The following is a 25,486-nucleotide window of genomic DNA, read 5'->3' as shown; positions in this document are numbered from 1 at the left end:
TCCAAACAGACTCAGCAGAGCCTGATTCATACTGGTATTAAACTAATGTGCTCCTGTCTACTTCTATCAATAGCAAAATGGCAATTCTGCTATTAACTCTGGCAGTGACTTAGCTGAGCTTTCCAAGAAAGCTATACCTTCCATAAGGGAGAAGGCAATTCTCTTGCTTCAGTTTAACCCTTAGAAGCAAAGATTTCAATGTCAAAGTTTGATTCTATTGCAGTCTTTTAGTAGAAAAATGAATTTCCTAAAAATATACTTTACAAAGTTCAGTGCTACATAAAGAGGACATATATCCTGCAAGAGAAAAATATACAAAAATAGATTTACATTGAAAAAATCCTCTCTGAATGTGTCTTTAATAGTACAGGGATGTTTGTCTCTAATATGGCAGGTGTGGCTGGGAAAAGAGGCAGGGCTTTAAGTTCAGTTAAGGTTTTATAGCAACCCCCCCTCAAGGAAACATAAACAGATCATTATGTTACAATAAAAATGTGTGCTTATCAAAAGAAAGAAGTGCAAGGTAGAAATTAGTGGTGATTCCAATAGCTGCATCTTAAGAGGGATTAGCTCATTCAATGGGAGGACATGGGGACGAAGAGATTGTTTTCCAACTTCTTAGAAAATGCAAAGTAGACCAGGGCTTTACAAAGACTTAAGGTTTGCTATTTGCCATTTTCAGGATAAACTACTGTTTTAGAGAATTCAGGAAGGCTAACTAGTGGCCAAGTCTCAGGTGTACCAGCCACTGGAAATTGTGTACTGGAATCTCTACACAAGCTCTTTCATTCAATACTGACTTTCGGCTTGTAAAAGGTTTCCAGGGAGTCTTTGTAGCTGAGGGTTTCAACTCAGATTGTATATTAGAATCACATGGAGGAACCTCTGATTGGTCTGCAGCAATTGCTGATGCCCCACAGATAATTCTAGTCTACAATGAGAGTGAGAATTGACAAGTCATTATTACCCAATGGCTTCATCCTACACATATGTGTCATATGTAATGGAGAGGTTTGATCTGAGTATCTTTCAGTAGAAAGCCCCATGCAAGTGCTAAGGCTCTCTCTTCTCAGGCCCTTCCTTTACACCTGTGAAAATTCTTGAACCTCTGGTTCACATCAGAATATACAGGGGGAATGCATTCAAAATTCCTGGGCTTCACTTGAGAAAACTCAAGTGAATCAGAATCCTTTGTATTCCCCCTAACAGGAGATCCCACAGGCAGCCCCACCCGAGAGCAAGTTCCTTGAATGCTTACACAAACTATGGCTCTTTTATGTCTGTATTTTGAGGGTTGAGGTGGGATCTTAAAACACAAAATTAAGGGGCTGGGGATATGGCCTAGTGGCAAGAGTGCTTGCCTCGTATACATGAAGCCCTGGGTTCAATTCCCCAGCACCACATATACAGAAAATGGCCAGAAGTGGCGCTGTGGCTCAAGTGGCAGAGTGCTAGCCTTGAGCAAAAGGAAGCCAGGGACAGTGCTCAGGCCCTGAGTTCAAGGCCCAGGACTGGCAAAAAAACAAAAACAAAAACAAAAAAACCCCCACAAAATTAAAAACCCTGAGCAGATACCTAAACATTGTTATCATCAGTTATCATACCAATATGGTGCCTCCACAGAGTTCTTACTCAGAAAAGCAGTGGCAACCTGAACTCATGGCAAAGGTGTAGAGTTTAATGATTTCATCTTTTTCTATCATGAGGTGATAAGCAATTTTCATAGGGTACAATGACTGATAAGGACTCCTTACAGATGATATGAGAGAACACAGTATGGATTGTGGCTCACTAGAAATGGTAGATTCTGGCTTACTTTACCTTGAACTATTTTCAAAGGCTAGATATGAAGTGGGGCCCTTGACCAGTGGTCTTCCAGGAACTGGCTGAGGAAGCTAGCAGATACATAGTCTGGAAAGTTTGAAGGACTAGTTATTGATGAAGAAACATGGAGAGGACATTGTGCAGGCTTAGATACTGGACTAGGCTGGGCTGTGATATGGAAATCAGGGACCCTGTGCTGCTCTTCTCCTGGGGACCCAGGCCTTGCGGCTCCCACAGACCCCATTCTCCCTGCACAGACAGAAGGAGAACATTATGGGGAACACAATGTTAAGATTAATAGCAACTAAATTTTATGCAGGAGAATGGAAATACACCGGAGAAGAAAAGCAAGCTTGAATAGATTTTGCCATTTTATTATGTTAGAAGAAAGCACTTCAAAGTACAAAAATACTAGGATTTTGTTGCTTTATTTTGACTTACATCTATTCTCCCTCACCAATCATCTGCTTCTTGCAATAGCAGACTGTTACTCATTCTATCTCCTAGTTTTGAAGACACATCTGGCTAACCTTTTTCTTTTATGTTCTGAGGTGAAGAGATAATAGAAATGGTTTGCTGACAAGGCCAGGAAACATCAGATTCTAAAAAATATTATTTAATTTTCTCACTAATCAGTTTTTTAATAGATGAGAGGCCAAAATTCCCAGGAGGGAGGTAACATTTAGGGAGTTGGAGGATGCTACCAGCCTAGTTCCCAGGCCAAAAGGATCAGTGTTAGAATGACTGATGCGAATGGATTCCTCTGGCAGTTGCTTTCCTTGTCATGGTTTCTGCTAGGAACATACTTTCCATTTCCCTGTTGCTGAGTCTCTGGCTATTTTAAAGGTCTAATGGCAATGTCACCTTCTTGGAGATCTCCCCTGTCTACCCAGGGAGACTCTCAGAATCAGTAATTTATTCCTTGATAATGTATATAGACTAAGAGTATGTAACCAATGAATTACAAGGATAAGCAACTAGCTAGATCCTCCAATTGTAGAGAAATTGTGTTAGGATAAAAATCTTCCCTGAAATATCTATAGAGGTTATGAAAACACTGTATATCAACCTCAAAATTGACTTTCCACTTGAGTGCCTTTCTATCCATAATGTTATCTTGGCACCTGGAGAAAAGACCTACCGTGAACTATAAGCTATTGCATAGTGACAAGGAGAGGCTTTGGGGTAGTTTACCAGGGAGAAATACATGCCCTTACAATAAAACATATTAAAGTGACATGAAAGGAAGATTAATTTCCATGAGTGGTCCAAACTAATTTTGGAGTGTAGATAGGTAAAGGCAAAATAGGCATTAAGAGCAGCTTCATTTTTCAGGTCTCGTGATATATGCCCTCAAAGGATTTGACACAGTTCAGCCAAGACTAAAATTTGGATCCAGGTTATTGTGTGAATCAGTCTTAATTAAAGGTGACTGGTCTGAACACTGAGGGGATAAAACACAGAATCCGAATTATTCTTGATGTACCATCTTCTCCATGACCTCAACATAGGAGAAAGTATGCTAAGCTTCAAGACAATGGAATGGAAAAGAAACAAATAAAGCTAACACTCGCAATTAGAAAACACTGGTGAACTAATGGGCAATAAGTACCATGGACACATTTATATAAAAAACCGTCTGAGAGAGAATTCTTTCCTTTCTTCTTTGCCCAGGAAGGAACAAAGTAGCTTATCCTATATATAGTACCTGCTATGATTTTATATAGTACCAATGAGGACTGCTTAGAATATACAGGACTTCTTGTACATTTAGCTTGTCTTTCAGAGGAGAGTCTTGAAGCAGAGCTGCTGGATTCAAGAAGACTTGGAGACCATGTTCCTTGGTTACAATTGGGTCTGGAATAACTTGGTAAAGCAAGTACTTCAAGCAAGCTTCTTCTGCCTTGGAAGAACCCATTAAACCAATATCCACAATGGCAATTAACCATCCCAACTATTTCCAAGCAGGATCTATATATTTATCTCACCATAAACTCTGCTCAAATGAACATCTCACTAGATGCTTTCTTTTGTGGGAGCTTCACAGTTTGAAGACCAAGGAATGTACCTGCAACTTCCCAAAGGGAAGGAGTACTTCCAGGCTAAAAGAAAGGCTTCTCAGAGTTAATATGGTAAAACCAGTCCCTGGGTGTGAGAGTTAAGATGGGCATGTCTATCAAGAGTAGATTAGCTGCCATGGCTTGGTCCTGGGTCTCTGAAGAGTCTGGAATTTTTATGGCTGATGCTACTACCCTCCATGGTCATGCTCCGATAAACTCACTGCTGGGTGGTGCTACCCGTAAGTATTCTGCATTTTCAGCTGTGGGACCCTTAAAGATACCATTTGGCTTGGAGTCCTTAGGAAAGAAGTCCTGCTGGTAGTCAGGGTTGTCCAGGCTAATTTGGTGATTGCCCTTCTGGACCCAGTGGGCAGGGTCGTCAAATGCACTGTTGACACAGGTAGACTGAGTGGTGTTTAGATACTCAGGGTTGCCCACAGCATTGCTATGGGGATTTTGGTAGTGTGGGTCTCTGCCAGCAGCTGGATGAAGTGGCTGGTTGTGATAGACAGGGTTCTGTACCGAGCCTGCTGGCCTTCTGGGAACAGATTGGTTTATGTATTCTGAAATTGAAAAGAAAGAAGAAATTGAAAAGAAAGAAGAGGTGAAGTAATAAGGGAAGCATTAGCCCATAGTCTCACAGTAGGATCCCATGGCTCCTATGAATGAATCCTGTGAATGCCTTCATTGAGGCAACTCATGACAAAGGGAAAAAAAAGCCCTAGGAACTACTTAAAAATAAATTCTCTCCCTTCTCCTCTCCTCCCCTTCCCCTCCCTCTCCCTTCTCTTCATCCCTTCTTTTCTTCCTTTTCTGTTCTTTTTATTTTGTCAGTACTGGTGTTTAAACTCAGGGCGTTAAATTTGCCAGGCAAGTAAGTACTTTACAATTTGAGCCATGCCCAAGCCCCTTTTTGCAATAGTTTGTTTTTCAGGAAAGATGTTACACTTTTGCTCTAGTCAGCCTCAGATAGAGATCCTCTAAACTCCATCTCTCAGCAAGTTGCGATTACAATTTATAGGGTCTTGTTTTTTCCAGGGCTGGCCTGGAATCATGATCCTCCTGTCTGTACCTCCTAAGTAGATGTGATTATAAGATTATACCACATTCAGCCCAGTTATTTTCTGTACTTCTTGAATATCCATATCTTTTATAAATTAAAAGCTTATGTTTAAGTGTGTATACATCACACACATCTGTGTAAACAGCATGCATGAATATATATGTATATATATATCTCTCCAAAAAACTTAAAGATCCATTTCTTAAGTAAAGCCATTTGTAACTTGAACCAAACACAAAAACCTTGTAGATATTTAGCTGTTCTATACTTACTCATTTTTAAAAGTTTTGCTGTACTTCCTATCTCTAGACTGGCTGGCAGGAAACAACTAGTATGGGTCGCAGGGAATGAGGATCAGAGCCTGCTGGATGGGGCAGGGAAGCTCAGGTCTAGAACTGTGTCCTGAGCAATCTACTCACCAGGTACAGGGAGGAAAATGTCATCTATGTTGTCCTCTGTCAAGGCACCAGTGGGGTCTGAGCTGTACCGTTGCAAGAAGCTGTCTTCTTTGACAGCACAGCTCTGCTGGGGAGGAAATTAGGCAGTGTGACTCTAGTTAGTGATACTAAGACTTCACTGCAGACAACTATCACCTATAATCTCATCAATATGTAGATTCATGCTAGGTGAGGTGTGTCTTCCTGAAATTCAGCAGTGAGAGGCTAAGGGAAGTGAGATCAGGCTAGTCTGGGCTACACTATGAGATGATTTCCATAAACAAAACACAGATTCAGTGATCTTGGGCCTAAGACTTACAAGCCCCTGGGTAACATCCAAGCCCCTGGGCTACAGTCAGCAGAGCAAGTAGCAATGCCCTGGTCAACAGTGGATGGTCCTGCAGAGAAGAAATGTTCTCTCACATGATTTCTTCAACACAGTAGCCTCATGCCACATGTGATTACCCAACATTTCATATTGCAGGAGGAACTGAATTTTGTATTTTATTTTCCTTAGTTAAAATTGATGTAGCCATACGTGTTGTTATTTTGAATAATATTGTGATACATGATAGTGAGTTGCTGACCTTAGGATACAGGTCAAGGAAGTTATATTGGGGGAAAGAACATGTAGGAAGAAAAAGCCAATCATGTTGGTGTTAAAATAGATATTTTTCACATGTAATAAAGACATGATACAGAGCTATTACTTAATAGGGCTTGTGAAGTGTTCATACATACCCCATTTCTATTAATGCAAGCAACTGTGGAGTTATTGCTGGTTGCACTCTGAAAAAGAGACAGAGAAGCATGATGGTACATGTGCACGTTCTCAGCCATTCACATAGAGTGCTAGAGGTAGGGTCTCAAGGAATGGAAATATTTCAAGGTATTTATTCTTGTTGTTGTTGTTTTGAATCATTAGAAAAACAGGGCTGGTTAAAGCTGAACAGATTACTACCAAGCTATTGCAACAAAATGGAAATATTACAACACTTGTTTGGTTGGTTCTGATTTTGACTTTAACATTTGATTAAAATTTTCTTCCTTGTATCTATGTGAGATCTATTAGATGGCTGCCATTTTCTCTATAGCTCACTGTGTTCAAATTGGCAGACACAGCTGGGGTTGGGGGTAGGAAGAGGAACAAGGTAGAAGAAGAGCTATGTTTTGTACCAGAGAACTTAGAAGAGGAGTCCGAGACGTAGATGGGCTGTTGAAGAAGCCCTGCTGGGGGATGAGGTACTCATCGGCATCAACAACATCTTCCATGTCCTCTTCATCCATCAAGGCACGATAAAAATTGGAGTCTGTAGGGCTTGGCAGGTGCATTCTCTCATCCCCCTGGTACAGAGATTTTGTGACCATTAGAAAAGGCCATGGACATCCTATTCTATTCCTAACTTCTGGGGTATGGGACCTATTGTAAGAAGGTGCCTATATGTTTACCTTTAGTTACTATTAGGATGGAGGTTGCCTTTAGTTACTATTGGAGTATGTCACCTGAACATTGAATTAGGGATCTGTTGTAAGAAGGTGCCTAGCTGGACACGAGTGGCTCATGCCTATAATCTTAGCTACTTAGGAGGGTGAGATCTAAGGATTGTGGTTCAAAGCCAGCTTTGGCAGGAAAGTCTGTGAGAGTTTTATGTCCAATTAACTACCAGAAAACTGTAAGTGGTGCTGTGGCTCAAAGTGGTAGAGCAGTGCCTTGAACAAAAGAGCTCTAGGACAGCACCCAGGCCCCTGGTTCAAGCCCCATGTTTTACAAAAAAGGAAAGAAAAGAAAAGAAAAGGAAAAAAAACACCTTAGTGGCAATGCCCAGGTTCTGAAGCCCCAGGACTGTGTGCGTGTGCTTGTGCATGTGCGCGTGTGTGTGTACACACACACAAACACACAAGAAGGTGTCTATATGTTGTTTTTTATGTTTTAGTTTGCATATAAATCAAACTCCGTGCGGTTCTCTGAAATGTAACTACTTTTCTCATTATCTATGGGTACCTTGGAATAAAACATTGAAAAGTTCTTTGGATTGTCTGAGAGCTTCCAAAGGAAATGTAAACATCTCAAGAGGGAAGAGCAAAGGAAGAAGTAAGTACACTTGCTGAGTATGCAAGAGTGCTAGGCAATGCATTCTACATAGATTGTTTTACTCAATCTTGCTTTCTCCAGTCCCAAGATAGGTTAGGAGATAGCTGAGTAGGGCGCATAAGGGGACATGGGGGTAAGATACAGCTGTCCTGCTTCGCTATATGACTATGCTAGGCTCTGTTGAACTGAAATGTGAGATGACACAGGAGCTGGAAGGGGATGCTGTGCCTGGGTAGGACAGTTCAGATAGGATGGTTACAAAGAGTTGCGGGGTGCTACCCATAACTGACTCCCACTTAATTTTTAAGCAGGTATGTGCCCTTACTAAGGCTGATGTGTAAAATGCCCTGGATGTAGTAGCATGCCTGGAAACAAGAGGCCATGTCAGCACAAGACAGGGCCCAGTGAGGCTCACTGGAGTGACATTGCCAATGAATGCGCAGACTCTGGCCTGATACCTGAATGACAAGGTAGCGTTGAGGGTCTCGGGCCATTTTGGAGAATTCGAGAATCAGCTCACGGAACTTGGGGCGGCTGTCTGCATCTATCATCCAGCCTGAGAAAGGAAATGGAGAAAAATAGAGCAATTATGACCCTGGGAGAAATGATAAAGACAACAAGTTGCTTAGAGAAAGCACTTCAGATGAGATCCTGCTTGACAAATAGTAAGTGATGAAGAAATCTAGTCTTCATGATAGAGTTGTTGGTGCTAGCCCACTAGCACTGATTACTATTTTACAAGATCATGATAACACAGTATTTTTGCATCAGAATAACAAATCCTCTCCCTTTTCCACCACTGCACAGGATCAGCAATCTTGAATTACCAGCTTTAAGGGTGCAGTAGTATTATGATGCAGTTGCTTCTTTGTGTCCAGGCTCTTAAAGACTCCATTCCACATTCATCCTCAGCACTCTGGTTTCCACTGAAGCTTGAAACCAGACTCAACTTCGAAAGGCATCAAGGATATAAGGAACTTGGATGTGGGATGTCTCCATTCTGGTGCCTTTATGGCACTGAATACTCAGTCATCATTCACACAAGTGACAGAGCTGGCAGTCTCCATGCCTTCCTATTTATTTATTTACTTACTGCGCAGTGCTGTGGATGAAACCCAAGGCCTTGAAATGCTAGTGCTTTCCTTAGGAGGAGACTTTGGACAACCACGCTGTTGTATTTGATTACACAGTGATCTAAATCTGGATTCAGCAAGCTGGATGAAAGCTGTCGACTGGAAACCCTCGGGTCTCTTAAGGGTTCACATTTATTTTCCATTAGCAGGATGTCAAGCTATTTTAGGCCAGACTGCCATGTGACCTGTGACAAACCAAGTGACCTCTTTGGACCTAGCTTCCTCAGTCCAAACCAAGGCAGTGAAAATAAATGAACCCTGTGTTCTAAAGTTCAGAAAGGCATGGATATTTACATAAGCTTGGATCTGTCATAGTCCCTGCTGCCTTCTGGTACAAATGCTTATAGCACATATATTGTTGCCTGAAGAGCCTAGTGCACTTATAATTCCAATGGAAGAATGGCATCAGGCAAATTACTTGCTCTTATTTTAATTAGAACATTTAAATGCTACACTACAGAAAACTTAGCATGAATCTGCTGTTTGAAAGGCTTAATCCAAAGCAGAAATGTTGATTCTATCAGCCTCATAAGGTTATTCACTGTTAGAACATTCAATCTCTGGTTTCAAAATGCAAGGCCACTCTGTATTTCATTGAGCAACTCAAGAGAATAGAGTATGTTGGTGTAATGGTTTACAGAAAAAGTCAATTTTATTTATTTGCTTGTAAACATAGGCAAATGTCAGGTCACACTGCTCAATGAGTCAAGCAAGTGCTTTCTGAATAATGCTTGCAATGGGTATTTGTGAATGTTTAAAGAATGTGATGACATTTCTTCAGGGAACAGAGGCCTTGGCTGTTTGGCTAAGAGCAACAATGAAATTGCAGGCTCAATAAAGCATTCTGCGTGCCAAGGTCCAGCTACATGGTGGTGAATAGCTACCCTAGTGACTCACACTTGACCATGATCATGTAGACGTCAATAGTGCAGATGGGTGGCTGTGGAAGGCGCTCTCCTTTCTCCAGGATGGATGAGATTTCACTTGCAGGAATTCCATCATAAGGCTTGGATCCAAAGGTCATCAGCTCCCAAACCGTGACACCTGAGCAGACAAAGCAAGGAAACAATGACAGTATTAAATCCTTGTGATTATTGTGGCTCAGTGTTTTTTTTTTTTTTTTTTCAAATTTTTATTATCAAACTGATGCATACAGAGAGGTTACAGTCTCATACATTAGGCATTGGATACATTTCTTGTACTGTTTGTTACCTCATTCCCCCCTCCTCCTTTCCCTTTCCCCCCATGAGTTAGTTGTTCAGTTCATTTACACCGAACAGTTTTGCAAATATTGCTTTTGTAGTTGTTTGTATTTTTTTTACCCTATATACCACTGTTTACCAGTGGTACATGGTTTCCAATATACTCAGATAAGATACAGAGATAGTGTAGGTACAACCACAGGAAGGGGATACAAGAGGATCATCAATAATAGAAGCTACAGTTACACATAGCACGTTGACAGTAGTTACAACAGTGATATAACAACCGTTTCCATAACATGGAGTTCATTTCACTCAGCATCATCTTATGTGTTCATAAGGGTATAGCTATTGGGCTCTTGTGATCCTCTGCTGTGACTTGCCTAAACCTGTGCTAATTATTCCCTATGAGGGAGACCATAGAGTCTATGTTCCTTTGGGTCTAGCTCACTTCACTTAGTGTAAGTTTTTCCAAGTCCTTCCATTTCCTTATAAATGGGGCAATGTCATTCTTTCTGATAGAGGCATATAATTCCATTGTGTCTATGTACCACATTTTCCTGATCCATTCATCTGGGGCATCTGGGTTGGTTCCAGAGTCTAGCTATGATGATGAACATTGTTGTGCTGGTGGCTTTAGTGTGATTTTGTTTATGGTCTTTTGGATAGATACCCAAAAGTGGGGCTGCTGGGTCATAGGGGAGTTCTATATTTAGCCTTCTGAGGATCTCCATACCACTTGCCAGAGTGGCTGAACCAGTTTACATTCCCACCAACAATGAAGTAGGGTTCCCTTTTGGCCACATCCCCTCCAACAATTGTTATTGTTGGTTTTCTTGATATATGACATTCTTACTGGGGTGAGATGGAATCTCAATGTTGTTTTGATTTGCATTTCTTTTATGGCCAGTGATGTAGAGCACTTTTTCATATGTCTCTTGGCCATTCTAATTTCCTCCTCAGAGAACTCTCTTTTTAAGTCTTTAGCTCACTTGATGAGGGGGCTATTGGTTCTTTGATGATTTGTTTTGGAGGAATGTAATGTTTTTAGTTTTGCATATATTTTAGATATGAGGCCTTTGTCTGTTGTATGGCCAGTAAAGATCTTTTCCCAATCTGTGGGCTTTCTGTTTATCTTGCGAGCTATGTCCTTTGCCGTGCAGAAGCTCTGCAGTTTGATGCAGTCCCATTTGCCCAACCTTTCTTTGATTTGTAGCCATTCTGGGTCTTTGTTAAGGAAGTTCCGTCCTGTGCCAAGGTGGCTCAGTGTTTGAAAATCTGTTTCTATAGCTTTGGGTAATTTGATCTGATTTTCACTTTACCTGCCTATCAAGTGGATAGACTTTGCCTATCATTTGTGTTTTAGGATGACTGCAAGGACTAAGATATACAACTGAAATATTTAGCACAATGCCTGAAAATAGTAACTAATCAGTAAATGGAAAACCAGTGAGAGAATAATGAAAACTTGAACTGTAAAAGTTCAGATGCATCATGGAACAGAGCTTTACTCTCACACACCTGCCCTAAGTACCTTGTGTCTGTAGTGGTGGAAAGAATCTGATTCTGAACAAAGCAATAAGCTGTAATTTGTGTGTGTGTGTGTGAGTGTGAGTGTGTGTGTGTGTGTGTGTGTGTGTGTGTGTGTGTGTATGCATGCATACATGCTCTCACATGCATGGGCTAGTCCTGGAGTTTAAACTCAGGGCCTGGTCACTGTGTCTTAGCCTTTTTGCTCAAGGCTGGTGCTTCACCACTTCAGCTACACCTCTACTTCCAAGTTGTTTGCTTGTTTATTGGAGATGAGAATATCATGGACTTTCCCTGCCTGGGCTGACTTTGAACCATGATCCTCAGACCTCAGCCTCCTGAACAGCTAGGATTAAAGACATGAGCCACTAATTCCTAGCTAAACTGCACATTTTAAAATAATAGAAAAGGGAAGCTTCTGTATACTTTTTTTTTGGCCAGTCCTGGGCCTTGGACTCAGGGCCTGAGCACCATCCCTGGCTTCTTCCCGCTCAAGGCTAGCACTCTGCCACCTGAGCCACAGCGCCCCTTCTGGCCGTTTTCCATATATGTGTTGCTGGGGAATTGAACTGAGAGCTTCATATGTAGGAGGCAAGCACTCTTGCCACTAAGCCATATTCCCAGCCCCTTCTGTATACTTTGATAAACGTATAAACCTCATAAATATGAGGTTTGACAGAAGTTAAACAACTATTATGAATAAAAAATGGAAGTAGTGATAAGTTTGGAATTAATGTCTTGTTTTCCCTCCTCCCTCCCTCCTCCTCTCCTTCCTTCCTTCTTTTTTTTTAGTTTAATTTTTTTATATTGCTTTATCGTTTATTTTTTTCAAATTTTTATTATCAAACTGATGTACAGAGAGGTTACAGTTTCATACGTTAGGCATTGGATACATTTCTTGTACTGTTTGTTACCTTGTCCCTCATACCACCCTCCCTCCTCCCCCTTACCCTTTCTCCCCCTGAGGTGTTCAGTTCACTTACACCAAACAGTTTTGCAAGTATTGCTTTTGTAGTTGTTTGTATTTTTTTACCCCGTGTCTCTCAATTTTGGTATTCCCTTTCAATTTCCTAGTTCCAATACCAGTATACACGGTTTCCAATATACTCAGATAAGATTACAGAGATCCCTTCCTTCCTTCTTTCCTTCCTTCCAAACCCTGACTTCTGAGAGCCTTTCCATCCCTGTTGAAGGACCTCCATTAATGAGATTCTCTGCTTGGCAAATGTATAAATGTTCTAGGGGGCTTGTGCCTTTCTTAACTCCTGCTGTTGCTAACTTTTTGAGTTTAAAGCATTTCACATTTTGTAGTTTCATCTGAAGGATGCTTAACTGACAAACTCTGCAAATATCCACTGATTTGAAAAATTGTCAAATCTACAACACTTTGGGTCCTGAGCATTTTGGATAAGGAATACTCAGGAGAAGGGGAGCAGGGGGAGGGAAAGCAAGAGAAAATGAGGTTGGGGGTAACAATGTTTGACAAGAAGTGTACTTATTTCCTTACTTATGTAACTGTAACCCCTCAGTACACCACTTTTACAAAAACCAAAAAGAATACTTAAATCGTACCACAGACCTATTTGGATTTTCTGGAGGCTGGAAAGTGAAGGAAAGTAATAATGATCCCGGGACAAGACATTGTCGTTAAGGACTTAGTGAAAAAAAGAATTTCTCATTTCCTGGTGGATGAATTCAACTCCTAGCCACCTCCTTTGGTTGTGGGGCTTAAACTCTGGATCTGAGCACTGTCCCTGAGCTCTTTTGTTCAAGTATAGGACTGTGCCACTCTGAGCCACAGCATCACTCCCAATTTTCTGTGAGATAAAAATCTCACAGACTTTCCTACCTGGGCTGGCTTTGAACCCCCATCCTCAGATCTCAGCCTACTGAGTAGTTAGGATTACAGGTGTGATCCAGCAGCATCTGGATTAGTTAGACCTCTAAATATGTACACTGAACTCTGTTAGGGAGGCAGAATTTTTAGGTTTTGGAACAATGTTAAGAGAGAGGTGGGTACCTGTAATGTGTGGTGGATTATGAAGGGGGTAAAGAAGGCACGATTTTTTTTTTTTTGCCAATATTGGGCTTGAACTCAGGGCCTGGACACTTGAGCTTCTTTTGCTCAAGACTAACACTCTACCACTTGAGACACAGCACTACTTCTGGCTACTGAGGAATCAAACCTAGGGATTCATGCATGCTAAGCAAGCACTCTACTGCTAAGCCACATTCCCAGCCCAGTATGGATTCTTTTCTCTCTTCAAATCCATATTATGCCCAAACTTTATTAAAATAAATATTTTGTCTTGTCCAGGAGCTAAAGAGTAGCAGAACAGGATCTGTTTTTATTTTTTTCAATTAAATTTTATTGACAAGCTGATTTATAGAGGGGGTACAGTTATATAATAAGGTAATGAGTACATTTCTTGTCATATTTGTTATACCCTCTCTCATTTTTCTTTCCCTTCCCTAGTTCAGATAAGCACATATACAATATCCAGTGTACCAAAATAATATACAGTGACCACAGGAGGCACGTCAAAGGAAATTCACCTAGTACATTAAACATAATGACAACAATAAAATCCTCCTGTTTCCATCTCTTGGAGTTCATTTTCCTTAGCCTCATCTTATATAATCATATGTATGTAGCTGTTGAGCTATTGTGATCCTCTGGCAGGTCTATCCTATACCTTAAGATCTGTTTTTAGATATGGTATGTGGCTTTGTATATATTGACTGGTCAGAATCTGGAGAATGAGGGCTTGGCTCACATGGTATTGGAAAGGTGGCAGGCCAGATGGTTAATAATCTTGTTATCCATGGTTATGAGAGCAGACTTTATTTGAAAGCTACTAGAAAAACAAAGAAAGGTGATAATAAGTGAAGTGAACGCTCAGTACAATTTAGGATTGGATGAGGGGGTTGAAGAATACGTGGAAATTACATGGCATCAGAATATGTCTATTTCATTCTGTGTCATTAATTGAGGAAGCCCAGCTTTAAGGTACACATCCAATCAGAAAAAATAAAGACTCATGAAATTAATATATACTCTTGGAACAAATGGGTAATTTTTCTTTTTGTCAATATTGCTCTCAGATTCAAATTTCCAAGGAGGTCTAATGACCTTCTTCCACCTTCCATCACTCCTATTGTAGGAAATGGCTGAGGATAATGGTAAATATTTTCCAGCTTTTTTGGTTAAAACTTGAGAAGGAAGTACGGACACATAGGTTGATTGCCCAGCACCGAAGCAAAGGACATGTAACAGTGAGCATTTCTCAGCAGGGAAGGCTCTTGCAGGCTCATAACAAGGAAAGAACATGAGATTCAGGTATGGGAAGAGGGAATATTTTGTGAGGATGACACATGGCCCTGGGTCTGGCTGCATTGGAATTCAGAGGGGGATACAGAGTCAGGTCCTGATGTGATAGACCTTTTTAGAGCAAGAAGCAGTAATCATTTCTATTATTAATAATATTTTATTATTTTGGTTGTGGGGCTTGAACTCAGAGCCTGGTGCTGTGTCTGAGATTTGTTTGCTCAAGGATAACATTCTACTATGTTAAGCCGCAGTATCACTTCTGGTTTTCTGGTGGTTAATTGAAGATAGAGTCTCTTAGACTTTGCTGCTTGGGCTGGCTTTGAATTGCAGTCCTCTAATCTCAGCCTCTTGAGCAGCTAGGATTATAGACATGAGCCACCAATACTCTGCTATTTACCTTATTATATTTTCTCTCTGCAGCCATCCTCACTGTCATCTTGAATCTAGCCATTTCTCTAATACACAAAGACCACCATGCATCACAGGAAACATCAGCCGTGGAGTCAGATCACTAGAAAACTTACTGGGAAATTTGTCTATGAAGCCATCTTGGTTGTCTCTCATGTTCAGTTCAGTTCATAGCAAGAATTCACACTTGGTTTGATTTTACAGGCAGAGGCATGTCCCTAATTCTAGTTCAATGTCCTCCCCATGATCCTCTTTCTGCCACACCATGTTCCAAGATTTCTTTAGTAATACTTAGTATGGTAGTTAGGCTCAATTTCCTATGTCAGATTTTCTCAGTATAGTAGATAGGCAGCAAATATTATATTATTGTTAGCTGTTGTCTTGAAAGAAAATGCTTGCTTGTCAGAGCATGTAATGTAAATTACCCAATAATAAATGCTTGCTTAGCTTCAGTACAAATTCATTAACATCAAGATTTAAACTCACCATAGCTCCAGACATCACTTTGGTGGGTATAAATCCGGTGTAAAATTGATTCCAAAGCCATCCATTTGATAGGCACCTTGGGATAGGAAGAGAAAAAGCAATGACAACTATTTAGCTTCCCCCTGTTGAAAATAATTAAAACTCTCTAAGGGCAATTACAAATGACTGTGATCCTTCCTGCCCTGGCTTCAGGCTGAGGGGTCCCCACCAGCAAGAGGAGATTATAAATCTCCCAGAGAGCAGGCTTACACCCGGAAGCCCCAGAATCTGCTTTATGAACACCTAAGCTTGGCCTTTTGACCATGTGCTGTTCTGGTAAGCTGAAAGCCTTGGTTCTGGTCAGTGGCTCCAGCATCCCAGTATTTGAGTGTGTTTTCAGGAATTAAAGTCACATGGTTGTTGGCTGCTTGGGACCATACAGGCCAGTGTGAAACTGTTTAACAGAGGTGCAGCAGAAGGCATCCCAAAAGTCTAACAGGGCCATGTGCCTCTCACTGCAGTATAAGCATGCTGGGGAAACTCCAAGCTAGAGAGCAAGAAGTTCCCCTCACTGCCAGGGGAGCCACAGAGACCCTAGAGAATTGCATAACATCACTGGGCACTTTTGGTATATCCGAGCACTGTGTCATCAAATCAACCATGATATTTTCCAGCTGTTTTTCTGAAGCGTGCTTAAATCTCCGAGGGGTAGGTTGAGACCTAACTTCTGCTAGCTACTACCTGCAGATGAAATTGACGATATTTGGCTTTAGAAAGTATTTTCCAGCAGAGAAATAGTTCATGCCTGTAATTCTAGTTACTCAGGATGCTGAGATCTGAGGATCAAGGTTTGAAGCCAGTTTAACCAGAAAAGTCTGTGAGATTCTGATTTGCAATTAACCAACCAAAATATGGAAATGGAACCCAGGCCTCAAGTGGTAGAGCACCAGTCTTGAGTGAAAAAGCTAAGGACATGTGCCCAGGCCCTGAGATCAAGTCCTAGTACTGACACAAAACAAAAACAAACAAAAAGGTATCTCTGTCTATACTCATTCTCCTAGCAAATGCCATTCCCAAAGCATAAGACTACCCTGGTGAGACCCCGGTGGTGGTTGTTGCTACTGTGACCTCACCATGAATGTTTGGTAAATGCCCCTTGCATCAGTTAGGAAATATAGCAAAGAAGTAGAGAATCTACTCTCGTCAGGAAAATGACCCCTGAGCTGCAGTCAGTGCCTTACTTTGCCTCCTTCTGCATGGTATTCTTTCTCATCAGCACCAAGAAGTTTGGCCAGCCCAAAATCTGTGATCTTGACATGCTGTGGTGTCTTCACCAGGACATTCCTGGCTGCCAGATCACGATGTACCAAGCGCCGGTCTTCTAGATAGTTCATACCCTGAAACAGAGAGGACACCAACATGAGGAAGTGAGTTGCTCAGGAGATTCACATTGTCATGAGAAGATAGACGGCACTCATGAACTTGAACTTGATGTCCGGTCCACACAAGGCTCTCCTGTTGCACTTATTGATGTGATGTCAAGGACCATGCTGAGGCCATCTTTGTATTTCATTGAATGGAAACAGTAACTTGTAACTGGTAACCATTATTAAAAGTATTGATTAAGCCAGAGCATTGATGGCTCATGTCTGTAATTCTAGACACTCAGGAGTCTGAGATCAGAGGATTATAGTTTGAAACCATCCTGTGCAGAAAAGTCCATGAGACTCTTTATTTTCAATCAACCACCCATAAGCCAGAAGTAGAGGTGTGGCTCAAGTGGTAGAGTGCTAGGCTTGAGCAGAAAAGCCCAATGAGAGTATAAGGCCCTGGTTTCAAGTCCTCAGTAACACACACACACACACACACACACACACACACACACACACACACACACACCCCTCCCCCCACATCCATTGAAGGGATGGATCATGAAATTCTCTTTCCAGATACTGCACAAGGAGAAGAAGAAAGTGACAGAGCAAGAACTCAGATGCCAGGCATAGACCAGAGCTTTATGGTTTCTAGAATTTTCCAGTGTCACCTGCCAGGCTTTTCTTACCAGGTTGTGGCAAACCAGTGTTTCTCGGTGGATTTAAGGCACACTCTCATTGTATTTTCATAGACTACCTTAGATAATTCACTTTCCACAAAGAACATTTTGCCTAGTTTGACATTCTGATGTTATTTTTTTCAGTACTAGGGCTTGATTTGGGGTCTGGGCTCTGTCCCTTCAGCTTTGCCACTCAAGGCTAGTGCTCTACCATGTTGAACCACAATGCCATTTGTGGTTTTCTGGTAGTTAATTGGAGGTAAGAGTCATGGACGTTCTTGCCCAGGCTGGCTTTGAACTTGGATCTCAGCCTCCTGAGTAGCTAGAATTACAGATGTGAGTCCAGTGCAGGGTTGTTTGTTATTTTTATAAAAATATCAGCACCACATGGATATTGTGGATGGTTTTACAAGGTAATGCCTCCACCATCTTCCTGGCCACCTCCACAACTCTATAGTAATAAGACTCTCCACTGTATCAATGAGAAAGAAGTCACATTTGGGATTTGGATTGCACAGTAGCCAACGCACAGTGAATTCCTAAAAAGATTATCCTTGTCTATAATATTCTGGTCTCTTTGTCACAGGTCCCTTGCTGGCTGACTTCTAATCCTGCTTGCTCTGTGCTGGCCCAGTGAGGCTAAGCTCCCTTGGGCCTTACCCAGTTGCATCTTGGCAGTCAGCCCCATGTTTTCAGGGCCAGGCAGGCAGGTAGGGAAAGCTGGGCCAGGGTCACATCTGTCACAGTCTTCTATAACTCCTCTCTATTCTCTCCTCTATACTCACGAATGAATCTTTCTTTCTGAACCAGGAGAGTGGGCCATGTTTCCATATTCTTTTGGGGATGACACTCATGAATTTTTGAACATAGAGCTGCACAGAAGATCTTGCCTAAGTGCACCAAACGGAACTGTGTAGGCTTCTCCAATTCTGCTTTGCTTTAAGGTTTTTGTAGGTATGAGGGATTATCATGAAAGTGTATCTGATACCTGTGGGCGAGGACAGTTTCCCAAATATTCTGGCTAATGCTTTGATTCTTTTTGTATTGACAACAGTTGAATATTATTGACTTGCTATACTAAAGTAAAATTACAAATACACTACGAAGGTCTTATTTAGGAAGGTCTTAGCATCTCACAAAGTTGCTGTCCGTAATTAGTCTTGTTATTGTGTGTGTGTTTGTGTGAGCATGTGCACATGAGCCCGCGCACACATGTGAGCCTGTCCTGGGGCTTGAACTCAGGGACTAAGAGTTGTCCCTGAGCTTCTGTGCTCAAGGCTAGTGCTCTACTGCTTGAGCCACAGTTCCACTTCTGGCTTTTTGATGTTTTAATTGGAGATAAGAGTCTCATGGATTTTGTTGCACCAGCTGGCTTTGAACTACAATCCTCAGGTCTCATCATGCTGAGTAGGTAAGATTACAAGCATGAGCCCCTGGTGTTAGGCTGGGGGTCATTTTTGAGAGCTATAATATTATCTTCTTCTTGGAAAAAACAAAATCAATTACCTTCCATGTCTAAAATCTATTTCATTCTCCCTTTTTACTACTTAAAAGCTCTTAAATGTTAAAGATGCTGATCAATTTTACTAGGACTCGTGTCTATTGAAGAGGAAATTAGTGGGTTCTTTTGTGTATAGCCTTCCAAGTTAGGAATTATTATTTAGGGATGGGATGGGTGTGGAAAGAGTAGAAGCTGAGAAATGCTAACAAAAGCAGGGCTTGGGGCTAGGGATATAGCCTAGTGGCAAGAGTGCCTGCCTCGGATACACGAGGCCCTAGGTTCGATTCCCCAGCACCTCATATACAGAAAACGACCAGAAGCGGCGCTGTGGCTCAAGTGGCAGAGTGCTAGCCTTGAGCGGGAAGAAGCCAGGGACAGTGCTCAGGCCCTGAGTCCAAAGCCCACGACTGGCCAAAAAAAAAAAAAAAAAAAAAAAGCAGGGCTTATTCCCCCGCCCCCATAGCCCCCACTCTCTCTTATGATCTGTCTTCAAAGGCTGGCTCTCTCATCTCCTGTCTCCTCTTTGATTTAAGACGTTGTGGTTGTACTCGTGATTTGGTACCCCTGTCTTTTATTATAAAAGAGCAAGGTCTCTATTCATTAAATGTGATGAACTCCTCACTGATTGAAAAGGGTTGATTATGCTTGGCTTCTTGCCTGGGTAGACCTAACCTCTGCATTCCAGCTGTATTAGCTCACTGCTTCTCTCTTCTTGTCTATTCTTTCTTCTCTATCCCTTCCCTTTCTTTCTTACCCTTGCTGTCTCCTTATTTCCTCTCATTCATTCATCCTTCTTCTTCAAGAGCACAGACTTATAGTAACAAGTCACACCTCAATCCCTAGACCAGTCAGCAATCACCTCCTTCCTTTCTTCCCCTCTCTTTGTTTAAAAGTAGGACTTCATAGAGTATTTATAATTTCATTTGGCCTTCAATACTAACTTTCATTTGGTTTCTTAAATGACCGAAAAAGGATTTGGTACATATTTTGATCATTTGTTGAAAAATAATTGATTATGTGAATGAACTATAATAATAGCAACTGATTTTATGCACTGATGATGTGTCAGCCACCCCCAATACACCCATGCAAAAAAACCCTCCCCATCCAGGTAGTTGCATTGTCTTCCTGTTAGAACTAGAGTCCAGAGGTTGGGGAATGGAGGCTTCTTAGACAAGTCCACAGATGCTAGAGTACCACAGGGACTGCAGCCTTAGGTCCCTGGTCTCCCCACCCCCCACCCCCCCTTTGGCCTCTGAGTGAAACTTGACTGCTCAGCTGAAGCTGCTTGGGTTACCAAAAACAAAACAAAACAAAACAAAAAAAACCCTCTAGCTCCTTGGCTCAGTGCCTGAGAATGAGCCACGTCATTGCAGGACTAGGCTCTGCCTGCCCACCCTGCAACACAGGCTCTGGGATTTAAAGGAACAGTGCAACTTCATTACAGCCCTGAGTTTTCCTCAGGACAGCAGTCTTTACAGAGGGCCTGGGAAAGCCAGAGAACTCCCACATGCACTGGAGCACCCAACTCATCTGCCAGAGGGTTTGAAATCAGGAACAAAGAGATTTGTCCCATTTGAATTGAGATAAAATTCTGTTCACAGGGTCTCTGTCCCACACTTTTGAAGCAGTTTGGAAGGCTATCTCAGTGCCCCAGTGGAGTTATATTTTAACCAGTCTCCAGATAAGAGCTGTGATATTACTTATAAACTCTTAGAATCTAAACAGAGGCCCACAGGAAGTAATATCAGCAGTTGCCCCCCCCCCCTCTGCCCCGGGTCCCTGGGGAAGTCATTTCCTGATTCTTCTCACTTTAATTGAATCTACTGTGTTTATTTATTGTTTAAAATGACAGGACAGCTAGAATGAATGTTGAAATACTGAAGTTTTAAAGGGAAATTTGGAGAGCTACACTGGAACTTTTAACATTCAAAAGACAGGCCTAGAGATGTGCTTTACAAGGATAGCAAAGCTTCTGGCCTAGTACCCTATGAAACAAGAAAGAACTGGAGGCTGGGTGAGGGGGTGAGACCTTTAAAGACTGTTTTCCCAAGGGCTGTTTGCATCCTACAAGTCTTGGGCGAAGTTCAGAAACACAGTTTGGAACAGGACACATTTCTCTTCTGCTTTATAAACTACCATGTGGGAAATCCGAGTGAACACAGACTTAGCCTGGAAATGGCAGGCAATATGCTGAGTGTCTGGAAGTACCTATAAGGTCTGCTGGCTTAGCCACCATTGAGCTCCAACCTCTGGAAGAGACAGGAAAGTGTCAGAATTTCTTATTCACAAACTCAGATGGTGTAGCCCCAGCATAATACTCAGCCAGCAGGGAGAGATGATGGCTGTAAATTGTCACTTAAGCTATGGCATAGAGTAGGCCAAGAGTGAGCAATGTTCCCTGTTATCAATTCTGATTTTGATGCTGCCTGTCTTGGGACCTTGATATGTTACTTAAAGGCCCCATGTTTCCATTTCCCCATCTATAGAAGTAATGAGTTAATCCATATAAAGTACCCAGGGACTTGCACGTCAACTGACATGGCACCTGGGTAACACTCAGCAAAGAGTCCTCTCTAGGGGCTAGTGATTGTCTCCATTTTCTCCCAAATGCCACCATCCTCTCTTCTTGATCATCGTTGCCATGTTCTTGAATGAGGCTACAATCTCGTCTCATGTAGTCTCCAGCTATACTTCCTTTAAAAGTCTGATGATGCTACTTGGGCACACAAATCCAAGAAACTCTTAGCTTCATCTAGCCAACAAAAAGCCAAGGTAGAGGTGTGGCTCTGAAGAGAAGGGAGAATGTGAGGCCCTGAGTTTAAACCCAGTACTGGCACAAAAACAGACAAACAGACAAACAAATAACAAGGCTACTCAGGAGGCTGAGATCTAAGGATCACAATTCTGAGCTGGAAAAACAAATCACAGAGACTCTTATCTCCAACTAACAACAAAAAGCCAAGTTCATCACTGTTTTTCCAGAGCCTAGCCCAGTGCCCAGTCTCTGCTGACAGCTAGAATCCATTTGACCACTAATCTGGTCCTCACTGTACAGAAGCCTTTGGAAAGGCTGGTCCTTGCTCCTGCTCAGATCGATTGTACACTGTGCTGAATTCATGGCTCCGTATGGATTTCTCTCACTCACTGGCAAAACTGACTAGATAAGAAATTATGCTTTCCTTTCAAATATCTCATATGATGTGTTTAACATGCCCAAAGAAATAACTCTATAAGAAATCTAAAAGTTGGGGCTGGGAATATGGCCTAGTGGCAAGAGTGCTTGCCTCCTACACATGAAGCTCTCAGTTCAATTCCCCAGCAACACATATATGGAAAACGGCCAGGAGGGGCGCTGTGGCTCAGGTGGCAGAGTGCTAGCCTTGAGCCGGGAAGAAGCCAGGGATGGTGCTCAGGCCCTGAGTCCAAGGCCCAGGACTGGCCAAAAAAAAAAAAAAAAAAAAGAAATCTAAAAGTTGATGAGTATGCTTTAAGTTGTTTTGTACAACTGTTGGCTTTCTAGTTATATACATCATTTTAAGTTGATGATTAAAGTTTGGCTCTAATCCTTTATTAGAATCATGTAAGAAGAAAAATTTAAAAAGTAATTCAAGTTACATAAAACATCTAGGCATTGGCTCAGCGATCTGCCCCTTTAGCCTTTCATTTTGGTGAAGCTTAAATAGGAAGTGATGTTTTTGATGGTAATTAGAATAAGGTAAGGTCTCTTCTAGTATTCCTATCTAAACAAAGAGATGGTGGCTCTGTTCTAAGACCTGTTATGATTTGGATGCATGACAGTAGCATCTCATTATCCATGCTGCACCTTCCACAGTTTCAGCTGTTTTTGGTAAACTGTAATCCAAAAAATAATTGAGTACTCCTGATACAAACTATTCATCAGTTTTAAATTGTGAAGACCTAAAGCAAAAGAAAGAACATTTTCAGAGAAAAGAATACAATACTGGGAGAGTCCACGTGCATGTAACCTTTCTTACAGTGTATTGTTATAACCGATCTGTGTTATTAATGTATATTGTGTCTAACTTACTAAGTTTAACGTTACCATAGGTATGTGTAGGAAAAATACAGTATATATGGGGTTTGGTATTATTTGTGATTTCCAGCATACATTGGGGGTTGAGGGCTGGTTCCTATACTACTCACAGGTAGAAGTAAGCAAATGTAGTCTGGAATGTTCTGGCTACATCAGAGTGGAATCACCTTCTCCTTGTCTGGGCATGACTTAACCCACCTTTACTGTGCCCAGCAGCACACACACACACCTGATACTTCTCATCAAGATATGGTCGGAGAAAACACCTTTTTCAAATGAACTTGGACCAGATTTAGCATCCTGTATATTTGAAAAATGAATCATTTGAACTGATTTTTTTAAAAGAAGGTTATCCTGTTAAAAGTTATTGCATTGATTGAGCTAACTGTAGTTTGGTGTTTATGGTGTTTATGGAGTTATGGTAGACAATGATCCTCATAAACCAGTTTTACCAGTGCCCCAATTCCCACCAGTTGTCTTGCATATATACTTTGCAAGTATGTAAGTAAAGGTCTTAGGATCTTACATATCTATTATTTGTTGTATTATAGAGCCAGATCAGGGTTTGTCTGAAAAGTGAATTTTGCAAGAGCTTAATCTGAGTGACAGGAAAAGCTCTGTTGTCCAAAATGTTTGGGAAAATGTTGGGTGAATCACAGACTCCACAGCTCTATTTATTACAGGTCTTGGAAAGAGTGAGCACTGGATTTAAGGGCAGTTAGTTTGCCAAACTGAACTGATGACACTTTATGACACTATTGGGTCAATCTGACACATTTTAGTGATTACTAGTTACCCATGCACCTAAGAAAGTGTACTTACACTTTGTTAAGCAATACACTCAGTCTGATTAAGTGAAAGCTGCCTGTAAACTCAGGTCTCAGGAGCTCTGGAGACTCATTCCTTCGCATGGATAAACAAGCTCCATCTCCATAGGCTCCTGGGGTTGAGTTTTGCATGTGAATAACATAACCCATTTTCATCACATTTGGAAATGTGATGTGCCTCTCTTATGGTCTACCAGTTCCATCCTGGTTTCCTCCAAAGGTGATTTCGATTTTGTTTTTTTTCTTTATTGCTTTCTTTTCTGTCTTTTTGTTTGGTCCAATCATTATAGCTTTTTTATAAATTTAATTTTATTGTCATCATAGCTTTTTAAAAAGTCCTTTCAGCAAGATAATAAATAGTCTTCCATAATAGTAGCCAGCTCTTCACCGGTACCTAGGGAACTTCTAAGATGTCTATGCCTTTGTGAATCAGCATGGGACATTTAAAAGTTAATAAATTCCTCTTTCAAAAATACTAAGAATTTTGTGTCTGTCCAGCCACTAAATATTTCTGGGTAGCTTCACTTTAAACTTGTAAAAAGAAACCTGTTTAGTACTCAGATGCATTGTCACTAACCCAAGAGCAAAGTTCTCTCTTTACAGATTGGTAAGCCATTATTTTCCTTCCTTTTTCTTCAGGGAAAGGTACAATCGTGGCTATTTAAATCTAGAGGAATAAGGTTTCCCATGTGAATTAACAATTGAGTCTCTCACAGACAAGGAATGAACTCCCCATAAGGTGAAGGACTTCAAATCAAAATAAACCTAAGGACAGTATAACAGTACCACAGTGGTTTTAAATACCACGTGGAAACTGTGAATAATTGTAGAGAAGTATCTTGGGACACATTCAGGCCTTGTAAAAGTTCGTACACAGGGTCAGGAGGATCTGCAACAAGAGAAGCTGTTCTGAAATGAAATGACAGTTGATGCAGATCTAAATTAAGACAGAGCTCCAGGTTAGAATGTAGTGACTACTAACGTAGTGTAGCTAAAGGAGGAATGAAAAGGGAACTGAAATATTCAGTGAGCTCCTAATATGTACTGTGTGTAGCAGTGTCACAGAGGCTGTCTACTCTCATCCTTAACTCCACAAAAACATGTGGCAGAGGTCTCCATAGACAAGACACAAAAAGCCAAGACCTGTCCAGTTCACCCAGCTCACATGTGTCAGAAATCAAGATCTGACTTTATACTGTGTTGAGTTGGCAGGCCAATTTTGTTTTGTTTTATTTAATCTATTTTTGCTGGTCCTGGGGCTTGAACTGTAGGCCTAGGCATTATTCCTAGGCTCCTACTCAAAGTTAATATTCTACCACTTGAGCGACAGTGCAATTTTTGGCTTTTTCTGTGATTAATTGGAAATAAAAGTCTCATGGATTGGCTTTTCTGCCCTGGCTGGCTTCCAACCTTGATCCTCAAATCTCAGCCTCTTGACTAGCTATGATTATAGGCATGAGCCACCGGTGTCTGGTAGTAAGCCAGTTTTATATTGTGAGAAAC

General features: G+C 41.4%; 1 protein-coding gene across 2 annotated transcripts in view; it reads right to left on the bottom strand.

Moving 5' to 3' along the window:
• Nucleotides 1–1,540: 1,540 nt before the first annotated feature.
• Egfr (epidermal growth factor receptor) overlaps nucleotides 1,541–25,486 on the bottom strand; it is a 196,663-nt gene continuing 172,717 nt past the window's right edge. Inside the window, exons 21-28 of one of the 2 annotated variants that reach the window (XM_048339589.1) lie at nucleotides 16,787–16,942; nucleotides 15,567–15,642; nucleotides 9,507–9,653; nucleotides 7,935–8,032; nucleotides 6,561–6,728; nucleotides 6,126–6,173; nucleotides 5,367–5,472; nucleotides 1,541–4,447 (exon numbers count right to left, since the gene is read on the bottom strand). In XM_048339589.1, the coding sequence (XP_048195546.1) occupies nucleotides 4,086–4,447; nucleotides 5,367–5,472; nucleotides 6,126–6,173; nucleotides 6,561–6,728; nucleotides 7,935–8,032; nucleotides 9,507–9,653; nucleotides 15,567–15,642; nucleotides 16,787–16,942 (1,161 nt within the window). In that variant the 3' untranslated portion in view covers nucleotides 1,541–4,085. The remainder of the gene's footprint in view (nucleotides 4,448–5,366; nucleotides 5,473–6,125; nucleotides 6,174–6,560; nucleotides 6,729–7,934; nucleotides 8,033–9,506; nucleotides 9,654–15,566; nucleotides 15,643–16,786; nucleotides 16,943–25,486) is intronic. The other variant, XM_048339590.1, reaches the window with a different exon arrangement.

The sequence above is a fragment of the Perognathus longimembris genome, chromosome 2 (assembly GCF_023159225.1).
Source record: "Perognathus longimembris pacificus isolate PPM17 chromosome 2, ASM2315922v1, whole genome shotgun sequence".
NCBI lineage: Eukaryota > Metazoa > Chordata > Mammalia > Rodentia > Heteromyidae > Perognathus > Perognathus longimembris.
Note: the sequence above shows the minus strand (reverse complement) of the source record. Positions and strands in the feature narration are given on the sequence as shown.